This window comes from Patella vulgata, chromosome 2 (genome assembly GCF_932274485.2).
Source record: "Patella vulgata chromosome 2, xgPatVulg1.2, whole genome shotgun sequence".
Lineage (NCBI taxonomy): Eukaryota > Metazoa > Mollusca > Gastropoda > Patellidae > Patella > Patella vulgata.
This window is the reverse complement of record NC_065880.2, coordinates 76,357,675-76,376,633: the sequence shown is the minus strand read 5'-3', so window position 1 is coordinate 76,376,633 and position 18,959 is coordinate 76,357,675. Positions and strand designations below refer to the sequence as shown.

General features: G+C 37.6%; 1 protein-coding gene and 1 long non-coding RNA gene across 7 annotated transcripts in view; one reads left to right on the top strand and one right to left on the bottom strand.

Annotated features, from left to right (window-relative positions):
- The window catches only part of LOC126809781 (uncharacterized), a 33,426-nt gene that overhangs the window by 9,585 nt on the left and 4,882 nt on the right, over positions 1–18,959 (top strand). For 2 of the 3 annotated variants that reach the window (XM_050534551.2, XM_056098645.1), the window contains 2 exons: positions 9,143–9,221; positions 10,042–11,744. The exons of the other annotated variant lie outside the window; for it this stretch is intronic. In XM_050534551.2, coding sequence (XP_050390508.2) covers positions 9,143–9,221; positions 10,042–10,510 — 548 coding nt within the window. In that variant the 3' untranslated portion in view covers positions 10,511–11,744. Of the gene's footprint in view, positions 1–9,142; positions 9,222–10,041; positions 11,745–18,959 lie in introns of those variants that run through there. 3 annotated transcript variants of the gene reach the window in all.
- Positions 500–7,657, bottom strand: LOC126809783 (uncharacterized). Of its 4 annotated transcripts, XR_007674947.2 has the most exons (10): positions 7,239–7,657; positions 6,934–6,979; positions 6,448–6,705; positions 6,157–6,318; positions 5,849–6,037; positions 5,448–5,724; positions 2,730–2,814; positions 2,256–2,346; positions 858–982; positions 500–597 (listed from the first exon to the last, which is right to left on the bottom strand). It is a non-coding gene; the product is annotated as an uncharacterized LOC126809783 (long non-coding RNA). The 4 variants fall into 4 exon arrangements; XR_008785990.1 differs by lacking the exon at positions 2,730–2,814 and having other exon boundaries at positions 6,448–6,708; positions 7,239–7,656; XR_008785989.1 differs by lacking the exon at positions 2,730–2,814 and having other exon boundaries at positions 7,239–7,656.

Here is an 18,959-nt window from a genome sequence, read left to right as displayed (position 1 = left end):
GTTTTCCCCTTGTCAGTGATACAGGACGGAGGACCTGACAAGGACAGCTGTCTAGTCGTTTGGATGGGACGAAAAACCGAGGTCCCGTGTACACATTGGCGTGCACGTAAAAGATTCCTTGGCAATTGGAATTCGATATAAGAGTAGACTGTAGCGCCGCTGCACGGCCAAAATTCCCTTCATAGCACACTGTATGGCGTATGCCCGTCTTCATTAGCCCAATTTATGAGAAAAACAGTAGGATGTTAAACCCCATTTCATTTCATTTTCAAAATTATAAAATAATTTGATGGCTTAATATTCAAAAGGTACAGTCCTTCATGTTTATAAAATTGTACGGGAGCCATAAAAAGCTCCTGATACCTTGAATATATGCAGTTTAAAAGTAAACAAAAATCTCAATATTTAGGAGAGAGAAGAGAGAAATGGGGTTTAACGTCCATCCAACCCCCCCACCAAGTGTATAGAACCAGTTCCTGATTTAAAAAGCAAATATGCATGGTACTTACCTAGTCTTTGTCTGATAAGCAAGATCTGTGAGAAAACGTCTCCACAATATCAATAGCCCTTTCCAACTTGATCTTCCGAGGTGGGTAACTGAAAAAAAAATTGGCAATGTATTAGTTGGCTTAAATTGACTAGACAGTTTTGATTAATTAAAAAAATGTTAATTTAATTACATTTGTTTTGTTTCATGTGTTGGTTTGCTTTGCCACAGATGAGACAGTGATATCTACATATAACTAAGATTCTGTCTCTGCTCATACATGACGTGTACAGTTTTACTATACTAAACTGAATTTTAGATTTCAAAATAGCATAACAATCTTTTCTATTAGAATTGAATAGTTACCCACCAAGAAAAAGCTGCTCTATCATCATTTTTTCCAGCCATTTCTTCTTCCATTTTTTTCTTTTATAATTTCTTTTGTTATTACATGATCTTTTTCTGGGTGATTTGCATATACATCCAATATTGAAACTGAAAAAATAAATACATGATATGTAATTTACGATTAAAGCTACCTTACCATATATACAAACTGTGTGATATGAAATTGAAACTAATGTATCTATATGTATCAAAAGTTTTAATCCCAAGGAACTACCTAAGCCGTAAAAGCCTATCTTAATAATCCTTGTTTGTCACATGGCTTCACTGTCGCAGTAATTAGAAGACGGCCATGGTGACTGAGTAAATTAGGTGCTGGCACACTAGCATGGAGACCACAGGTTATCTCTTGGGGTTGACCGAGAAAGCTCATCTTGATTTTGCAGAGTGGTTTCCCCTGAGATCCAATGTACACATTGGCGTACACATAAAAGTTCTCTTGGCAGTTTGAATTCGGTATGAGAGTAGGCCATAGTGTCGCTGCCCAGACAAACATTTTCACTTAGCACAATGCATTAGACCAGTCGGAGCTGACCAGCAGGACGTTGTCTTTAAACCCCATTTCATTTCAGGTAATCTAGTATTTTTCTAGTAAGATTGAAGTCTCTCTACTTTCTTTATATGTAAATATCATATTTGAAATAAGTCATACTTTTATTCGATATGGGGTGGGGCTGGGGGGAATGGTCTGCGCATGAAATCACAGGGTCTGTCATTGTGTTAAGTGGCATGGTTTCAATCAAGGAGTAGAGTCGCCTGTCCAATCTCTTGAGTTTTTTCGCTTGGTCATTCGGTTTCCTCCGTTTTCTAAATACATGTACCCCTACGCCAAGCGAATTATTCATATTAAATTGAAGCATACCTTCTCTAATCTCGGGGTCCTTTTGTTTCCTCCTTTTGCTAAATACCCATACCCGCAAGCGAATTATTCATATTAAATTTAACCTTACCTGTCCTTTTTCCCGAAACGACCTAGCGTCTGTAGGCTAAGTAGATATAAGGACCCATCTTGCAACAACTCTACATGTAGGTTCGTGCATAATTAATATTACAGTAACATACCAATTTTTAATACATGTAGAATGAGACAGTGTGCAGGGAAAGGGTGGAAACGGAAGTAGGCTAATCCTCGTCGTAGTTGATTACCGGTATGCATATAGGCACAGCATGGACTACTTGATTCTTCAAATACAAGTACATGTAAGGCCTTGTTTATGTCATTTCTCTCTCTCTCTCTCTCTCTCTGTTGCATGTAAGTGTCATATAAATACTTTATTTTGGATTGTATGTTCACATACACTAATCATTGTAGGACATTGGTAAAAAAAAAATAGAAAATATAAAAATTAATTGAAATTTTTACCTGTTTTTCTTCGATTCAATGCCAATGGAGTCCTTGGTAAATTCTCAATAATTATTGCTGGAAGGTGGAAAGAGTCACATATCATCACTGACTGGAAAAAATAATAAAACTATAGAGAAACTTCCACAGGCTGATTCTAGTTCCATTATTTATTAACTGTGACTGAATCAGGCAAAAATGGGGCCTAATATTAAATATTACACAGACTCACAGAGGTTGAACAACGGATTACATGTCATTTGGGACTCACGTCATTTGGGACTCAAAAAAATATGACCACGACATTTGGGACTCGGGTATACGACGTTTGGGACTTTGGTATACGTCGTTTGGGACTCGGGTTAACGACGTTTGGGACTCGGGATAATTTATTAGAAATAGGCCAATTCAAAACACGAAAGAAAATATTTATTAACATGAAACACGTGGTTAGTAAAAGGCTCAACCAAACGATAAAACATTAGTTGCACTTACGGTTCTTTGATAATCATCGTTTCTCATAAAAGTTTTATATTTATTTAAAACGAATAATATGCTGATGAATTTATTTGAAAATGACCTACACAAAAAACAAAATAAATATTTACACGACATGCAATCTTTTTTTACAAGCCCCTAGAAATTGTTAACGATAATCCGTGAGCTGCACGTTGACATGCTTGTCGTAGATGGCAATACCAATTGATAAATTAGTGCGTACAAGGCAAAGTTTTTTTGTGGAAAATATAAGAAATGGCAACGAACAAAGCGGGATAATTAAAGCTGATTAACTGATAATCCCAATGTTATTACAGTATGTTCAAAAAAACCTAACGGTTCTTTGGTGGATGAGGACAAACGTGAGTTGTCAATCATCGAGAATGGCGGCCGTGTGTTGATTGCAGTTATACCGTTTCACGAAAAAACATGCAGTGGTCGGTCAATCAAGCTCATTTACTATTTATAACGCAAATTTTTCGTTTCGGTTAAAACATATTATACGTCCATTTTAATTGGCCGAAGGATGTGTGACTAATAGAAATATGGCGGGCGGACAAACTGACCAAACAGTATATTTCGAGGTATTTGAGGTAAGCTAATTTAATATTATATCATAACTGCATGTGCATACTTGTGTTTCTGTGTGATTAAATATTCAAAAAATCATTCTTAGGATACAGCCTCGACACCAGTCCGCCTTGAATTGCAATGTTTGTTTTGTGTTCTGGGCGCCATTTTGAAAAAAACTGACATGACCTATATAATACAATCCAGCGATAGTGCAGTCAATTTCCTTTAAAAGGGAATCCGAATTTGTTAATTTTCTGCAATATCACTTCGGTGGTAGCGGACGTTAAATAAAGCTATTTCACGTACAAAGACCTACAATAAAATCCAGGTGAATTGGGAAAAATATTCATGTATTTTCTTGATGAAGAGTAGCTATTTCAATTTGTAAATGCCCAGTCATCTTAGACAAATAATAATTCCAACTTCAAATCAGTTGTATTTATTCAAATCATACTATGAATAATTGTATTTTTCCACTTGCATAATAATAAAAACTTGACTTTTATTATTTTATTTCTTCAGGCCAAGAACATGGAAAATTGGTAATTGCCTTGTATCACTGCTAACTATAAGGCACAGGGAGCCTTGGGTAGAAATGATAATAATATGGTTCTCATATATGTTACTGTGTACAGACTGAACAAAAAATATATATACACTTGCTATTACATGTACATTATATCATTGGCAATAATAAGATCCAATTTTAGTTTTTAGTTACACACTGTTAACCACCAATAGATGACAATAAATCATAAAATGTATTCAGCTCGACGTAAGACTTAAATAAATAGATACAGTTGGTTTAACTTGAATAGAAGTTTTAATTATCTATGCTGCATATATGCATATATCACCTTGTAGCTGAATCACATTACATATCTTTTTAGTTGATGTTCATATCGTCTTACGTATTTGTCAATATCAATGTGACCTTGTTCTATGTCACATTAGCCTTTTCAGACTTGTTACCACGAATTTACTCACCACACCCTCGCATAGTTATGAATTTATTGTTTCACTTGACTAAAGAAACATTTTGTAGGAATGTATGGTTTTATAGATTGGACACTTGTTTGCAATATCATTGTCGGTGGAAACTGGCACTATACCTAAAGAATGACTGAACAAATAGCGGAGACGGGGTTTCAGCCGGCTGATTTAAATTATTTCTTTAAATACAGTAAAGCTTGAAATATGTCAGTTTTCACTCTTTAGAATGTTTTTGTAAATAAGTTTTTATTGTAGTTTCCGTGGCGTATTCCCAATAAGCGTTAGAAACAAAGATATACACCCTTAATCCCGGTGCCGATAAATGTTGGGTTGTGTGGAACATGCTAACAAATCTCGGGTACGATATATGTTTGATTCTGGTTGAGAACAGCATGAGAGCAACATGATTGTTTTCATTGGAGATGAGACGCAAATATTCAAAGGGGTCAGACAAACCCTAAACCAACCGCGTTCCCTTCACTGAGTCCCTTCAAAGGAGGCCCTGTCTGTCTGTCTACCTGTGGAATAACATGCATTTGTATCTGTTAAATTTTTGTGGTAGACAGATTGATATTATTTATATAACGTCTTACCCCAAACAAATTGCAAAAGGAACCATGAAGTTTCTGAGAGCGATATTTCGTAATTAGTGTGCTTTAATGGTGGGAGAATAAATAATTTCTTTTTAAATTTTTCAAACACAAACTGGTCATATATAAAATAGCATTTTCTGACAAGACCAGCGATAATCTCGTAAGATATGACTTTTACTATGTCTATTAAATGGTTTTCGACGTCTCTTCAAGGTCACCGTCTTGCGCCAAAGTCGTGAAACGCACCGTCGGGGGATTTGTTGGGGCCTGTCTCCCCCAGAAAAATTTCTAGAAATTTCAAGTCGGTCTTGCCTGGCCGTGAATACGGCAACCTGAAAGTGGTCGATTTTAATGTAGACATCTGAACTCCAATCAACAAATCAATCAACCAGGCTGTTGTCGTTGCATTCACATGACACCAGACGTGTCACCGATGAAACAAATATGCCTGAAACAAATGTCGCTGTTAGTGCGACCCATTTGTGACAATTTCAAGGTCCCAAATAAGAGTCCTTTTTTACTATTAATAGTAATTCAATCAGTAAGTGCTATTTACCTTATAATAGTCGTCTTGGCTTTTACCCGACATTACACAAAACACCAATGGTAACTGTCGGGTGGTCTCTCCAGTCTTAATGAAGGCGTGGATGGAAAACAGCTGAGACCATGGCTTGTTCACCACCCGAAAAGTTGCATCCATATATCATAGTTTTTGCGCCTGCGAGTAGTTGCATCTGTCTATCAGTACAAAAAATGTGATGGCGCCTTTCCCCAACTTTTACTCTTTTTTGATAAAATCCCGGTGCACTATGATCGATGAAATCTTCGTCAAGCTAAAACAAAAAATAAATAAAAAAGTACATTTAATTACATGTTAATAAATAAATAAAATTGTACATTTAATTACATGTTAATAAATTCTTATATACATGGGTATTTAATTGCATGAGTACTTACGCTTGACGACACGTCAGTGGGATCTTTTGGTCGCAGAGTCTGTCGGGTTCTTTGTAGCGACCTTACAAGTGCTGCCATGGGTGGTCTGCTATGAATGGGTTCTTCTGCAGAACCGACACTGGATAAAACTCTCTCCGCTATTGAGGAACATGACTTGGTAAAAACATTTCCTTTGGCTTCATGCTTTGCCTGTAATGATAAGATAAAACATATTAAACTACAAATATATTATTGGTTTATTTATATTTTATTTATTTACACACATATATAAATTTTTAATTTAATTGATATATAATTTTTAAACCTACTGTAACTTTTATCTTGGTAGCCGTCTGTATACCGGGTTCTGCTGGGTGAAGATGGTTCTTTAAGCCTGGTTGGTATGTATCACCATCTTGGATTACTGTTGCCGGACATCGTGTTGGTCCGCTTCTTTTGGAACACCTCCAAATCGTAGTTTTCTTCTCTGTCTAAAATATATTAAATTCATTTATTATTATAGAGTTAACTAGGTTAACTAGAGTTAATTATCTTTACATTTTGTAGCTGAAATACATTTCTATACAAGGTAGTTAACTAGGTAAAATAAATCACCCTACCTTAATTGTATAACTAAACCCTTGGTTGTCAAACAACTTGGACTTGCCACGGGAGGTACCAGCTTCTACCTGCGTATACACCACTACGGGTTCTTCGTCGCAGAAGACACTAACGTCGGCATCGTCTGAGATGGAGGACTCCATGACTGGAACTGGCACATCGTATCGGGTTTCGGCTGTAAACGATTCTTCTACTTCCATAGGTTCAGTTGTTGGGACCTCCATAACTTCTTCTTGTTGTTCGTCCATATCTTCCGTCTGCTTATTAGATTTAAGGTTGTTTTTTTAAACATAAGTTAGATTACAATTCAACTATCACAAAAGTGTAAAAAGATTTTTTTCTAGTCTGTGCCCGCGTTTATGTCTACTAGTGGCAAAATTGTTATAATATAAAAAAAATCATGAAACAAGAATCAAAATGGCCGCCAATCGGGTCTCCAACGCCAATCCAACCTCCCAAGATATAATTTCAAAACAGATTCTTACCTGCTGGTTCAAGTCGAGCCGTTTCTGCTTTAATCATAATGTGATTCTGTAATGTAAGTATTTGAACAACATCGTAGCTCCGAACAACTAATGTTAATTAAGCATGATTTCAGAAAAATTGAACAGATTTGATAATAACATGCCGAAATTTTTTTCCTGACCGCGCCATATTATAAACATGAACTTCCGGTTTAAATTGTTGGAGTTTTTTTTAAGGAAACGAAATACTAATATTATACAGAGAAACAATATCGATGCTAAATTACATACATGGTATTATTTTTTTTATATAAATATTCACAAACCTGCGGTCTTGTATTCTATGTGACCATTAGCTTACATTTGTCAAACATATCACTGCTCCAAAATCATTTCAGCACGTTGTTAAATGTTAAATTAATTGTGTGAAATCACTTCATTTAATGTCCGCTTCCACCGAGATGATATCGCAGACAAAATGTAGCCTATAGTACGTTGATTTTATCAACCAATCACATTCAATAACAGTTTTACTTATTTTCTTGTCAACGCATTTGGAGTCAATTTTAAAATCACACCGGGCATGAGCGCTCAACAGGCCTTTGATCTACCAGTTTATTGGGCCCAACTTTATTTTAACTACAGACATCTTAACACCAATTAGCATTCAAGTCTGTCTGGCTATATTGTCTGAGTAAAAAATACCTTTCTCTTACTTGTGGACCCCCGGATTAAGACTTTGTATGGAGTTCAAATTTAAAAAAAAAATATATTTGTTGAGGGTACACATTACTTGTGTTAATTATATGGAAAAAAACACAAGATTTGTGTTAATGCATTAACAAGAACACAAGTTTGTGTTAATGCAATGCAAAACAACACATAACATGTGTAGAATAATTTTCACACACAAGTTTTTTTTCAGTGTATCCTTGCAATCAATTCTTTTTATGAATAGTTTGCTTCGATCAGATATCCTCTCACGGTCTCATATACTAGTAACAACTTTTCTGCTTCAACGGAATTATCCTTGAGGTGAAAATCGACTGTGTATATGTTATCGCCCTTGACTTCAACAGTAAGGATAACTCCCAAATCTTCAAATCTTTGTTACGGATGAACCATACCAAAGATCTGTGTGTGAATATTATATTTGGAATGTGTTTAAGCATTTCTATCAAATATGTATTAGTGGTTTGCACCAATACTGTCCTTCAATACCATGCTATTCATTACGGAAGACCATTGTTGAAAAACAGAAAATTTAGTTAGCTCATAATTACGAGAAAATCAAAATAGTTTAAAACTCCTGACTGGAAGGGTCACGTTTTCTTAAAAAGTGGTTCTTTTTTAACATAGCTAACATTGAAATTGTATGATTCTCGACAATATTTCTATTAATTTCGAATTTTCTTAAACATGCATTATGCAAGAGCTAAATCTGCCTATTGCAGGTCTTTCTTTAGGCCTGAAATGTTTTCTAAAGTATTAATTAGACATTAATTAACTGATCCAGGCCTTAATCAACTCTCGATGGCATCAGATTTCTCCGATATTAAATAGATTAGAATGGTTCAGCGATACTTTGATTTAATCAAATATGGAGGACCGAGACATAGCTTCGATCAACCAGTACGGTGGTTGAAATTATTGCACACGTCTGTCAAACCTTCAAAGGCTAATATCTTCGCTTGCAATAGAGTAATTTGAATGAAATTTTCAAATTATTCATTTTACATCATCTACTTTCGAACTATTATAGCAAGAATGGCTAGTTCTTTATCTAAATCTTATATAATGTATCTTTAAATAGCCATGAAATACTATGGGGTTTAACGTCCTAGTTTTCTGCCCACATCGAGGTGATATCGACTGACCGGTATGTTGTATATTGTATACAGTATTAAACGAGAGAGATGTTGCTCGGACAGAAATTGTATTCCAACTGTCAAGGGTTCTATTACACGACTAAATGGTGTTTCTACTCGGGCAATCCTCCCTGTACCACTACTGTCCAAAGGGGAATTTACACTGGAATATCACAGGGAAGTTTCTTGGCCAACACCGGGATCGAACCCCGAACCCCCTGGTAAGTGAACCTGCGTCCTCATTCAAATCATGTCAAAGATTTAAGGAACTATCACACGGATATGTTTTCTGCGGTGACGTGTATAGAGCTTTGGATGAGAATTAACTATGTCATCATTGCGATCTTCTCATCTCCTTTCAGATTTATGGACTATAATTGGCTCTGTTATTGGTGGTTTAATATTGGTTAGTCTTATAGTTGTTCTGTCTTTTTGGATTCGGTAAGTAATACCAGAGAGAGAGAGAGAGAGAGAGAGAGAGAGCGCATTTAGGAAACTGACCAGTCGCTTTCTGTCTGGTATTTACCATCGTGGTTAACTGTACAGGGTGTGTCCAGTCGCCTTCTGTCCAATATTTACCATCGTGGTTAATTGTACAGGATGTGGCCAGTCGCCTTTTATCCAGATTTACATCATGTTTGGCTGTAATGACCTTGTCCTACCATCGCGTTTAAATGTGGAGGATGTGGTCATTCCCTGCAGCAGTTACCACCGGGTGTAACCATATAGGGTGTGGTCAGGCGCCTTCTTTGTTGCATTTACCATCGTGTTGAACTGTAGAGGGTGTGGTAGCCATCTGTGTAGCATTTACCATCGTGTTGAACTCTAGAGGGTCGCCTTCTGTACGGCATTAACACTCTTCTCCCATTCTAGGGGGGTTGGATGGCCGAATGGTTAGCACGCGCGCGCTGTATCATAAGGTATGTCATTGAGTCAACTGGCGTGGTTTTGATTCCCCGGTTGTACGTGACAAGGAGTAGGGTCGCCTGTCCAACATTATGGGCTTTCTCCAGGTCCCCCGGTTTCCTCTCACTGCTAAAGACCCTACGCGCAAGCGAATTATTGTAATAAAATTGAACCTAGTTTGTGTCGATTGGACGTTAATCCCACCTCAGTTAAGGAATTTTAACTGAAACACACATTGCAACAGCCTTTGTAACACCCGTCCATTCGTGGAATTAAGAACCATTTGTTTATAATTTTATTTGGATGTTTCTTCACTTCACGCTTTTTGAATGTTGGATTTTACTAAATTTTACAGGAAAAAACTGGTGACCAAAGCTGGTAACAAAAACCCTAAAAGTTCAACTTATCGTTCAAACCCGGAAGAAAGTCCGAATTTGGATAGAACTAGCTATATAAGAACCCACGATCTGATAAACTCAGTTGAAAATCAGCCCACAGTGAGCCATAAACAAGATAATTATTCAGAAGACAACGACGACTACGACCATATTGGATCTAACAAGCTGGCAAACGATAAACCAAAACGTGATGAATATGACCATATAAAGCGCGACTACTCGACTGGGAATGGTGAAAATGTTAGAGACGTGTCTTATGATGAATCCAATGACGATTATAATATTCTAGGGGGGAATAACTCATGCAACAGTCATCCCCACACAGATAATACCTATAATCACATCGGTGAATTTAGTGCTAAGACTTTGGACGACAATGATTATTATAATGTCGACAAAGTGGTTAAGAACAAAAGCGAAAAATGATTAAATTCGATCCAGTTTCAACGTTTAATTTTTATTTTGAACATTGTGTGAAAGTTCTGAAAAATATCACGCGGTTACAATTTTGAGAATGTCTAGGTCATTTTTTTAACACGATCCTACTTTTGTTCAAGAACATCATCCCACATTTGTATGATGATGTTCAATGTCACGAGGTCTCCACTTTCATGTTCATTTACACCATACAACATTTAGTGAACATGTTCAAGATTGTTTTGACATAGTGGTCACTACACGCTTTGAGATGTGGAGACTGCCATTTGGTTTGATTGTCATGTCACCCAATGAACCACGTCACCCAGATATGCATTCTCATTGGTTAAAGGCTCTGAATGCTGTAGTGCAATGTTCAAATTTATTTGCATGCTCGAACATCATCCAACATGTTCACAGTTGTTCAAATGCCCATACACACAATAGGACTGCGGGCATCATCATCATCATCATCATCCACACATGCCAAAATATTATTATTAAAACAACAATGTAAGATGGTTCACGTTTTCAATTATGCATGACAAATGGTAAAAATTAAAATATCTGCCACAGAATCTAAATAAAATGACCGCGCATGGTTTTGCAACGCTTATGCAGTGTACATATTTTTGTATAACTCGATTGTCTCTTCTCATAATCCACGCCTTTGCCCCCCCCCCCCCCCTCAGCTTATTATTACTCAATATTCGTATCGTTCAAGCAATATCAAACATATATGATGGTAAGCTTACAAATTTACGCTAGCATGTTCCAAATTCTGCCCAAAAGCTCGGCGGATGGTGAAAGACAACCACTAATCCCACAAGCACCACGCAAGAGATACAAATTGCGGGATTTGCTCAGGCCCGTACCCAAGGGGGTCCTGGGGGGGCGAAGCCCCCCCTGGAAATAATCTTGCCCCCCTGACAAAAAGTTGTCGACCGTATTTATAAATTACCTATGTATGATTTGAATAAATTTCTAGAAACTCGTTTACAGCTACTCAATTTTCAAAATTTTCCGGGGGGAGACCCCCGTACCCCCGGCAAGAGAGAACCCCCCCCCCCCGGACCCCCTACCGCCGGACCTGCCCCCCCCCCCACAACGCCAGCAAGCTGGCTACGGGCCTGGATTTGCTACACTGATCTTACTAAAAAAAAAATGTAATAATCACCCGGTCCGTATATTATGTATATATTCAACTTGTAAATATGTATAAATAAAATAGATATTGCTCTTACATGTAGGCTATAGTAATCATTTAAAGAGAATCCTGTTCTAAATCAGTCACCAAATCAATCGCCATCGAATGAACGCTCCGGAATTGAAGACCTATAATTCGAAGCGCAATGCATTAGACCATTGGGTCACCCAACTTCCACGATTGCAATACATTTATTTAACGTATTCAACTTGGAATTGTGTGCATACACGTACTTAAAATTGTGTGCTAACACGTACTTGAAATTGTGTGCATTCACGCAATTGAAATTGCTTGTATACATATGAGAGAGAGAGAGAGAGAGAGAGAGAGAAATGGGGTTTAACGTCCACTCGACACAACTAGGTCATTTCGGGACTAACATATGGTTTAATTTTATTTCAATAATTCGCTTGCGCATAGGGGTCTTTAGCAGTGGGAGGAAACCGGAGGACCCGGAGAAAACCCACGAGGTTGGACAGGCGACCCTACTCCTTGTCACGTACAACCGGGGATTCGAAACCACGCCAGTCGACTCAATGACAGGCTTTATGATACAGCGCGCGCATGCTAACCATTCCGCCATCCAACCCCCCCTGTATACATATGAAGTAGAAAATGGCAGTACATCAACGATTGAACAATTAAATCACGTACACATTTACAAGAAAGGCGAATTTCATCATGTCTTCTTAACAACCAATTTATTCGTTAAACAAACATTTATTATTGCTGTATACTGATTTATATTAAGTAGGGAGAACTGAAATACCCTTAAATAATTGATTAGGGTAGGGCGTTTATTACTGTTTATCTTCGTCTTGGTAACCCCATGTTTAATCGTGGATAATATATACTTCACAGTCGTTTATTCATGGGAAATTATGATGAATAGAAAAACTCGATTTAGCTATAAATAGTGACAGATGCCGTGCACGAGACATGGTAGACGTGTGTATTCACGTTCTCTCTAGAACACCTGATACCACTTTTCATTCCTTGGAGAGAGAGAGAGAGAGAGAGAGGAGCTGGGGTAACGTCCACTCGACACAAACTAGGTCATTTCGAGACGAACATATTGTTCAATTTCATTTCAATAATTCACTTGCGCATCTTTGGCAGTGGGGGTGGGGGGACCGAAGTACCCGGAGAAAACCCACGAGGTTGGACAGGCGACCCAACTCCTTGTCACGTACAAGCGAGGAATCATTATTGGAAACATCACTGTGCGGGGTGTGCATACTCCTTCTAGAACATCAGATTCCACTTCCCGTGTATTTGGACAGTTCATATAACTAGTAATTGGTAATTATAGTTGGGTGTTTAGCTGTTCATAGTTATATCTACAGTCAACCACTAGCACGTGCATAGCTTAAACACCATATAATAAAACAATTCTTAATGATCAAAAAATGAAAATACTGTTTAAACCAACTTCCGGGAGACGTCAGTTCGGTACTAAGTTTTGGTAAATCTTTTTTTCAATAATACGCTTGTGGGTAATACAGTCGGGGAAAATCGGTGAACCACGAGAAAACCCTACGAGTTAAAGTAATATCAAAATACATTGTTTAAGTCGTCCACACTTAAGTATATTACCCGGTTCCCAAAATTCACCTCACGGTAAAGTGACCCTGAACACGTGATATGAAAGGGCGCACTATAAATATGCTGTAATAATAATTACAATGACCAATAGTTGTGGACGACTTACCCAATGGTTGTGGACGACTTACTGTGGACGAGTTTGCCTGTGGACGACTTAACCGGCACCCAAAGTGACGATGCGCCATATATCGAATTTCCCACAGCTTAATCCCCTCAAATATGTACTAAGATGGATTGTGTAACATGTAATTAAACTTTAAAGAAACATTATGTAAGATTTAGATAAAGAGCTGGTCGTTCTTGCTATAATAGTTTTAAAATAGATAATGCAAAATGAATATACTGAAAATTCCATTAGAATTACTTTTTTTTCTGTGTGAAGACATTAGCCTTTGAAGGTTTGACAAGATGTGTACACTGATTTTAACTACCGTACCGGTTGTTCGGGGCTTAGCTTAGCTTCACCATTTTTAATTTAAATCATTAAATGGCCGAACCGTTCTAATCTACTTAAAATCGGGCCCATACGATGGCACCGAGAGTTGATTATGGTTTTATCATGTTAATAAATGTCTATTGAATAGTTTATATAACAGGGCTGAAGAAAGGCCCGCATTGGGCAGATTTAGCTCCTGCGTAAAGCCTGTTTAAGGAAAGAAAATCCAAATAATGTCCCGACTTGGATTCAATCGGATTTTAAACAGTAATATCAAAATGGCGACAGGCTTACAGCATGCATCCATGAAATTTCAATATTACATATCGTCGTAAATTCGACTATTTTTTAGCCGATATTGCTAGAAGAGAGTAGTCTTTCACAATATTGTAGTTTACAATTGATTTCTGTTGCTTAAAATAGCGCATCGGGACGCACAAATGTAATACATGTTTTAGTTTGTTCTATGCGCCTTGGGGGTTGGATGGCCGAATGTTTAGGGCGTGCGGGTTTTATCATAAGGTCTGTCATTGAGTCAACTGGCGTTGGTCGTCTGTCTAACATCCTGGGTTTTTCTCTGGGTCCTCCGGTTTACTCCCACTGTTTAAGACCCCTTACTCTCTCTACCCCCACCCCCTCTATCCCCCAACCCTCTCTCTCTCTTACTCCTCCAGGATTTAACGCACTCGAATATTTTGGTGTGTAAAATGATGTCATATCTGGGAGATTGGGAGTATTTTTTTTTTCAAATGTTCATGGTCGCGCTGTCCACCCAACGTTAAAAACGTGTGTCTTTTTTACGATGGAATGTCTCTTTAAGTTACAAGTTCAACAAGTTTACCCTGTGATATATGTCGCAATGAAAGACATGTTGAGAATAATATCTCGTTAATACTCCATTTGTGAATACAAGGGGTTGTAGATTGGTTATTTAATTTCTAGCGAGAGAAATACAGAAACGACAGGATTTTAAACAAATTTTAACTTTACTGAAAGACAGGTTGTAAATAACAAGTTAACTGAACGAAATCCGAAGAAAACTTTACTGACTGAAAAGGCAGGATTGAAAGAAGTTAATTAAACGAAATCTACATTCGGATATTGTTTATGAAAACGTATTAAGAGGAATTTTAACGGCTGGGGAGACTAGGATAGGAAAAGAATGTGTTTCACTAAGAGACTAGGATAAACGTCGTACGTAACTAATGTACGAAAATTAAATGGTAGCTGGCTTTTTTTTTCGCACGTATACAGTGAATGGCCATTTTGCTCAGTAATCCCAATTTTTTTTAAATTGCGTTAAAGTTTTAAATTTTTGTTTAGAACCGAAATAAATTAACTTTTAGTCAATCCCCACGCTAGAAACATTAACAGAATTGATTGTGTATATCTGAAATAGACACGACCGAATCACAAAATAGTGCCAATATAATATGCCGACGTCAAATCTAGAGTTGTAGATGATGTTATTTTTGTGAAAAATCATTGGAAGAAGCGATAAGACGTTCTGTACGGATTATACAGTCCTAAAGGCTGCAAGAAGGCTATTGTTTACAATCTAACATTGTGTCTTGTAATGTTGATAATGATCATAATGATGGTGTTTACATTTGTTTGTTGATGTGACCTCATGACCTGTGACGTTTAGATAACGTCATATGGATATCATGGCTATTCACTGTGTCAGAGTCACTTCTCTGCAGGTAGGGTGAGTCTGTCGTTCAGATTGGGATAAACGTATCATAGTAGTATATGGGTGAATTATTGGAGTTAATGAATTTGGATGTGACAATTAATTGATATTTCTCATCATACGTGGTCGCTTTGGGACAAGAGGACATGTTCTTAATGTTGTGTAGAAAGTTGAATATTTTAAATATAACTAGATAAGGTTTTAAAAAGAGAATCTCAAACAATCTTAAACGGGTGACGAAAATAAAACTGAATTAGGTAATTAATGGAATCTTCAGATAAGAAAATCTAAGATGTATTGTGGACAATTTTGATCAGGTCGAAGCTGTGGTTGGATAAAATAAAAATCACACCGCGTCTGGGATATGGAAACTTTAGAAACTTTAGAAACTATTAAGAATTCTTTAGATGTTTTATTTAAATTCCGCTAGAATATTAGCGCGCGATTCTTATAAATTCTAAAAAGTTAAAACAAATTAAATTTGTCTATCATGACGACCAGGACTTTTATGTGTTTCCATCTACTAATCATAATCGTTTGCCTGCAGGGTACTAAGGGAGCTAACTCAAATAACTGTGCGCTTGGCATCACACAGAATGCAACTCTGGCGTCACTGATAACAGATGACGTCAAAATAACTCAGCTGAATCTAGAAATCACAGGATTCGATACAAACTATTCCAGTTCATCAAATCAGATTGTTTGGTTTAAACCGACACGATGGTTTTTGATTCGGGGTGAGAGGTCAAATCGTCTTCTGCTGTTGTTTTTGTACTATTATGGATTATTTGAATCCTTCATCTTTGTAACTAGAAAAGATCTCCATGTTCCCATCGTACAAACTCCCGCCAATTGCCTTAATTCATTGCACCTGGAGCAGAAGTATTCCCTGATTCGTAGTTGGATAATTAACAGTACATCCACACTGGACGATAGTTCTATGGCCGCCATCGATGAGGTGTGCTCCGTATTAATTAAGAATGAACTAGGATTTGGGGTAGTTCATTATAACTGTTGTAAGACGAGTGGCGGCGAATGTTATGACGTGGCCGAAGATGTGTGGGTATGGACATTAAGGGCTTTTATCACCATAGCAACACTATTTATCTTCTTCTATTTACCTAAATTTATTCCACGAGCATATACCCGCCAAGTATTTACTTTCATCTCAAAACAGTCGAAGTCGATACGAATTGTTAAAACAAGCAGACCGGATAATTACAAAACTACAGGTCCGACAATTCCATCCGTCATCTTTAAACAAATGAAAAGTCTCGAAAACAGTTTAAAAGGAGTCCCGAATGACATCATTCATACATCTGCTTTGAGAAAGGTGGATTTACTTCTTCAAAGAGAACAAATTCTGGCAGAAACAGACCAAGCTGTCAGTTTTTTCAGACTTTTTTATGACTTGATAATCCGTTGCAAAATCCGCCATGTTGACTCTTTTGAGTCATGTTGTCAAGCATCTATCTGCGGTGATCACCTAACAAGGTCCAATAATCTCACGAAGTGGTTTGAGTGTCTAAACGTGCTTAAAACTATAACTGTTTACATGTTGATAGCTCTTCCCGCCATTCCACTTCTTTATTCTATTTGCGCAGATGACCTTGAATACAATGAACTGGCTTATCATATTACGTCACGTGACCTTCAGCAGACGTCAAGTTATTACTTTGGTCCCGTCTGGGGTAAATTTCTTACAGCCATATTATCAATGTTATACACTGCGCACGTCATAATAGTTCTAAAGGCAAACAGCATACATGAAGAAATGGCTAAGATATTGGAAGGGGCGATAATTCAGTCGCACGAACGGTCTCAGCCTGGTTATAACACATTTTTAAAAATAACAATCCTTCCTTTAAAACGGTTTGGTCTTTGTTTCGTTCCAGTTTTAATTATTGGCTTTCTTCTGTCTCCGTTTATCGTGGTTTTGTATATCATAGCAACATCTCCTGTAATGAAGTTGCTACATCGACAGTGTCGGAATCTGTGTCGCATCAAGGCAGTTCAATTTTATTACAATCCCACGACAAACGGACCGATACTCTTAGCCTTTTTAACCCTTACCCTGATGTCAGTATTCGTCATTGTCGCCATTGGATTCAACTTTGTGTTACATTTATTGTGTATAGCCGTCATAAACATCTTGATAAACTTGTCTACGTCCATGAGCGTTGTCTCCCTTTGTGTGCTTCTCGTTGTGTACATCAAAGATACGTCTAATCGTCTGGCGGGAAAATACAACAAATATCATAAGGTATTATTAGGTCAAGTGCTGGCCCCCAAACAAGCTGAAGTCGGAGCAGAAGCTATGAAAACGTGTCTTGATCAAACTGACACCGCATTTCAACTGACAGCCAACGACTTTAACAGTACCGAAAACAACCCCACGACAGGAAGTGATTTATCGAAGTCTGGTGTAACATGGGATATCAAACATGGATATTTACGCGTAAGTACTAAGGGACTTGTCCTGTTTCTGGACAAGTACGACGTGCCCTATATTCCACTCAAATTCTTCAATGAAATGACTGACGTGATTTGTTGTGGTTGCCCAGGAACTTTGAGGTCATCAATAACAACGGCCTTAAGTGATTTGGGTAAAATAGCGCTATTTCTGTTGTTTTTGTTTATTTTGGTTCTGGCCTATGGAGACACAGTCTACGTTTCACCCGCGAGTAAACTATTTGCAACTATTGCAACCGGTCTGATTCCTCTCGCACTTCAATCTTTTATATTTTCAAAATCGACCGGCCCTACCGTGGATACGTCAACGCTAAGATTTCAAAATGCATTCCAAGAAAAAGCCGTACAATTCACTAAAAAATGGCCGGTTGGTGATTTTTCTTTGGATTTCTCATTTTGTCCGACTAAGGAGTGTGAAACATTCGTGGATGCTGTTTGGAAAGGTGCCTATGCAGAAAATGGACTGAACGCGGAAAAACCGGAAGTGGATTTAGTATTTGATTTACGACACGGCGCAGTGACTCAATCTAGTGGAATAACGTGTAACTGTTGTCTAAATGGTGTTAAAGTGGAGGGGTGTTTAATTATTTCCTGAATAGATTCCATTTAAATTGATTTATGGTCATATTTTAGCAACTTAATCAGAGTAAAATAATCGTTTACATGATTCGGATTAGGATTCCGGCGTTGTCGGAGGTGTGCCATATGGATTTCTCAAGCCTCATTCTGTCATGTAATCATTGAAATATAAATACCAGATGTATGTTTTATGTTGACCGAAAGCGAAACTCTTTCAAATTGTTTTTATCTACAGAGATAGAGAGGGGAATGGGCATAACCTGGTCATGTAGGGACTAACACATTTTTTAATTTTATTTCAATTATTTGCTTGCGCGTAGGGGACTTTAGCAGTAGGAGGAAACCGGAGGGCCCAGAACAAACCCACTAGGTTGGACAGGCGACCCTATTCTTGTCACGTACAACCGGGGAATCGAAACCACACCAGTTGACTCAATGGCAGACCTTATGATTGAACGCGAACGTG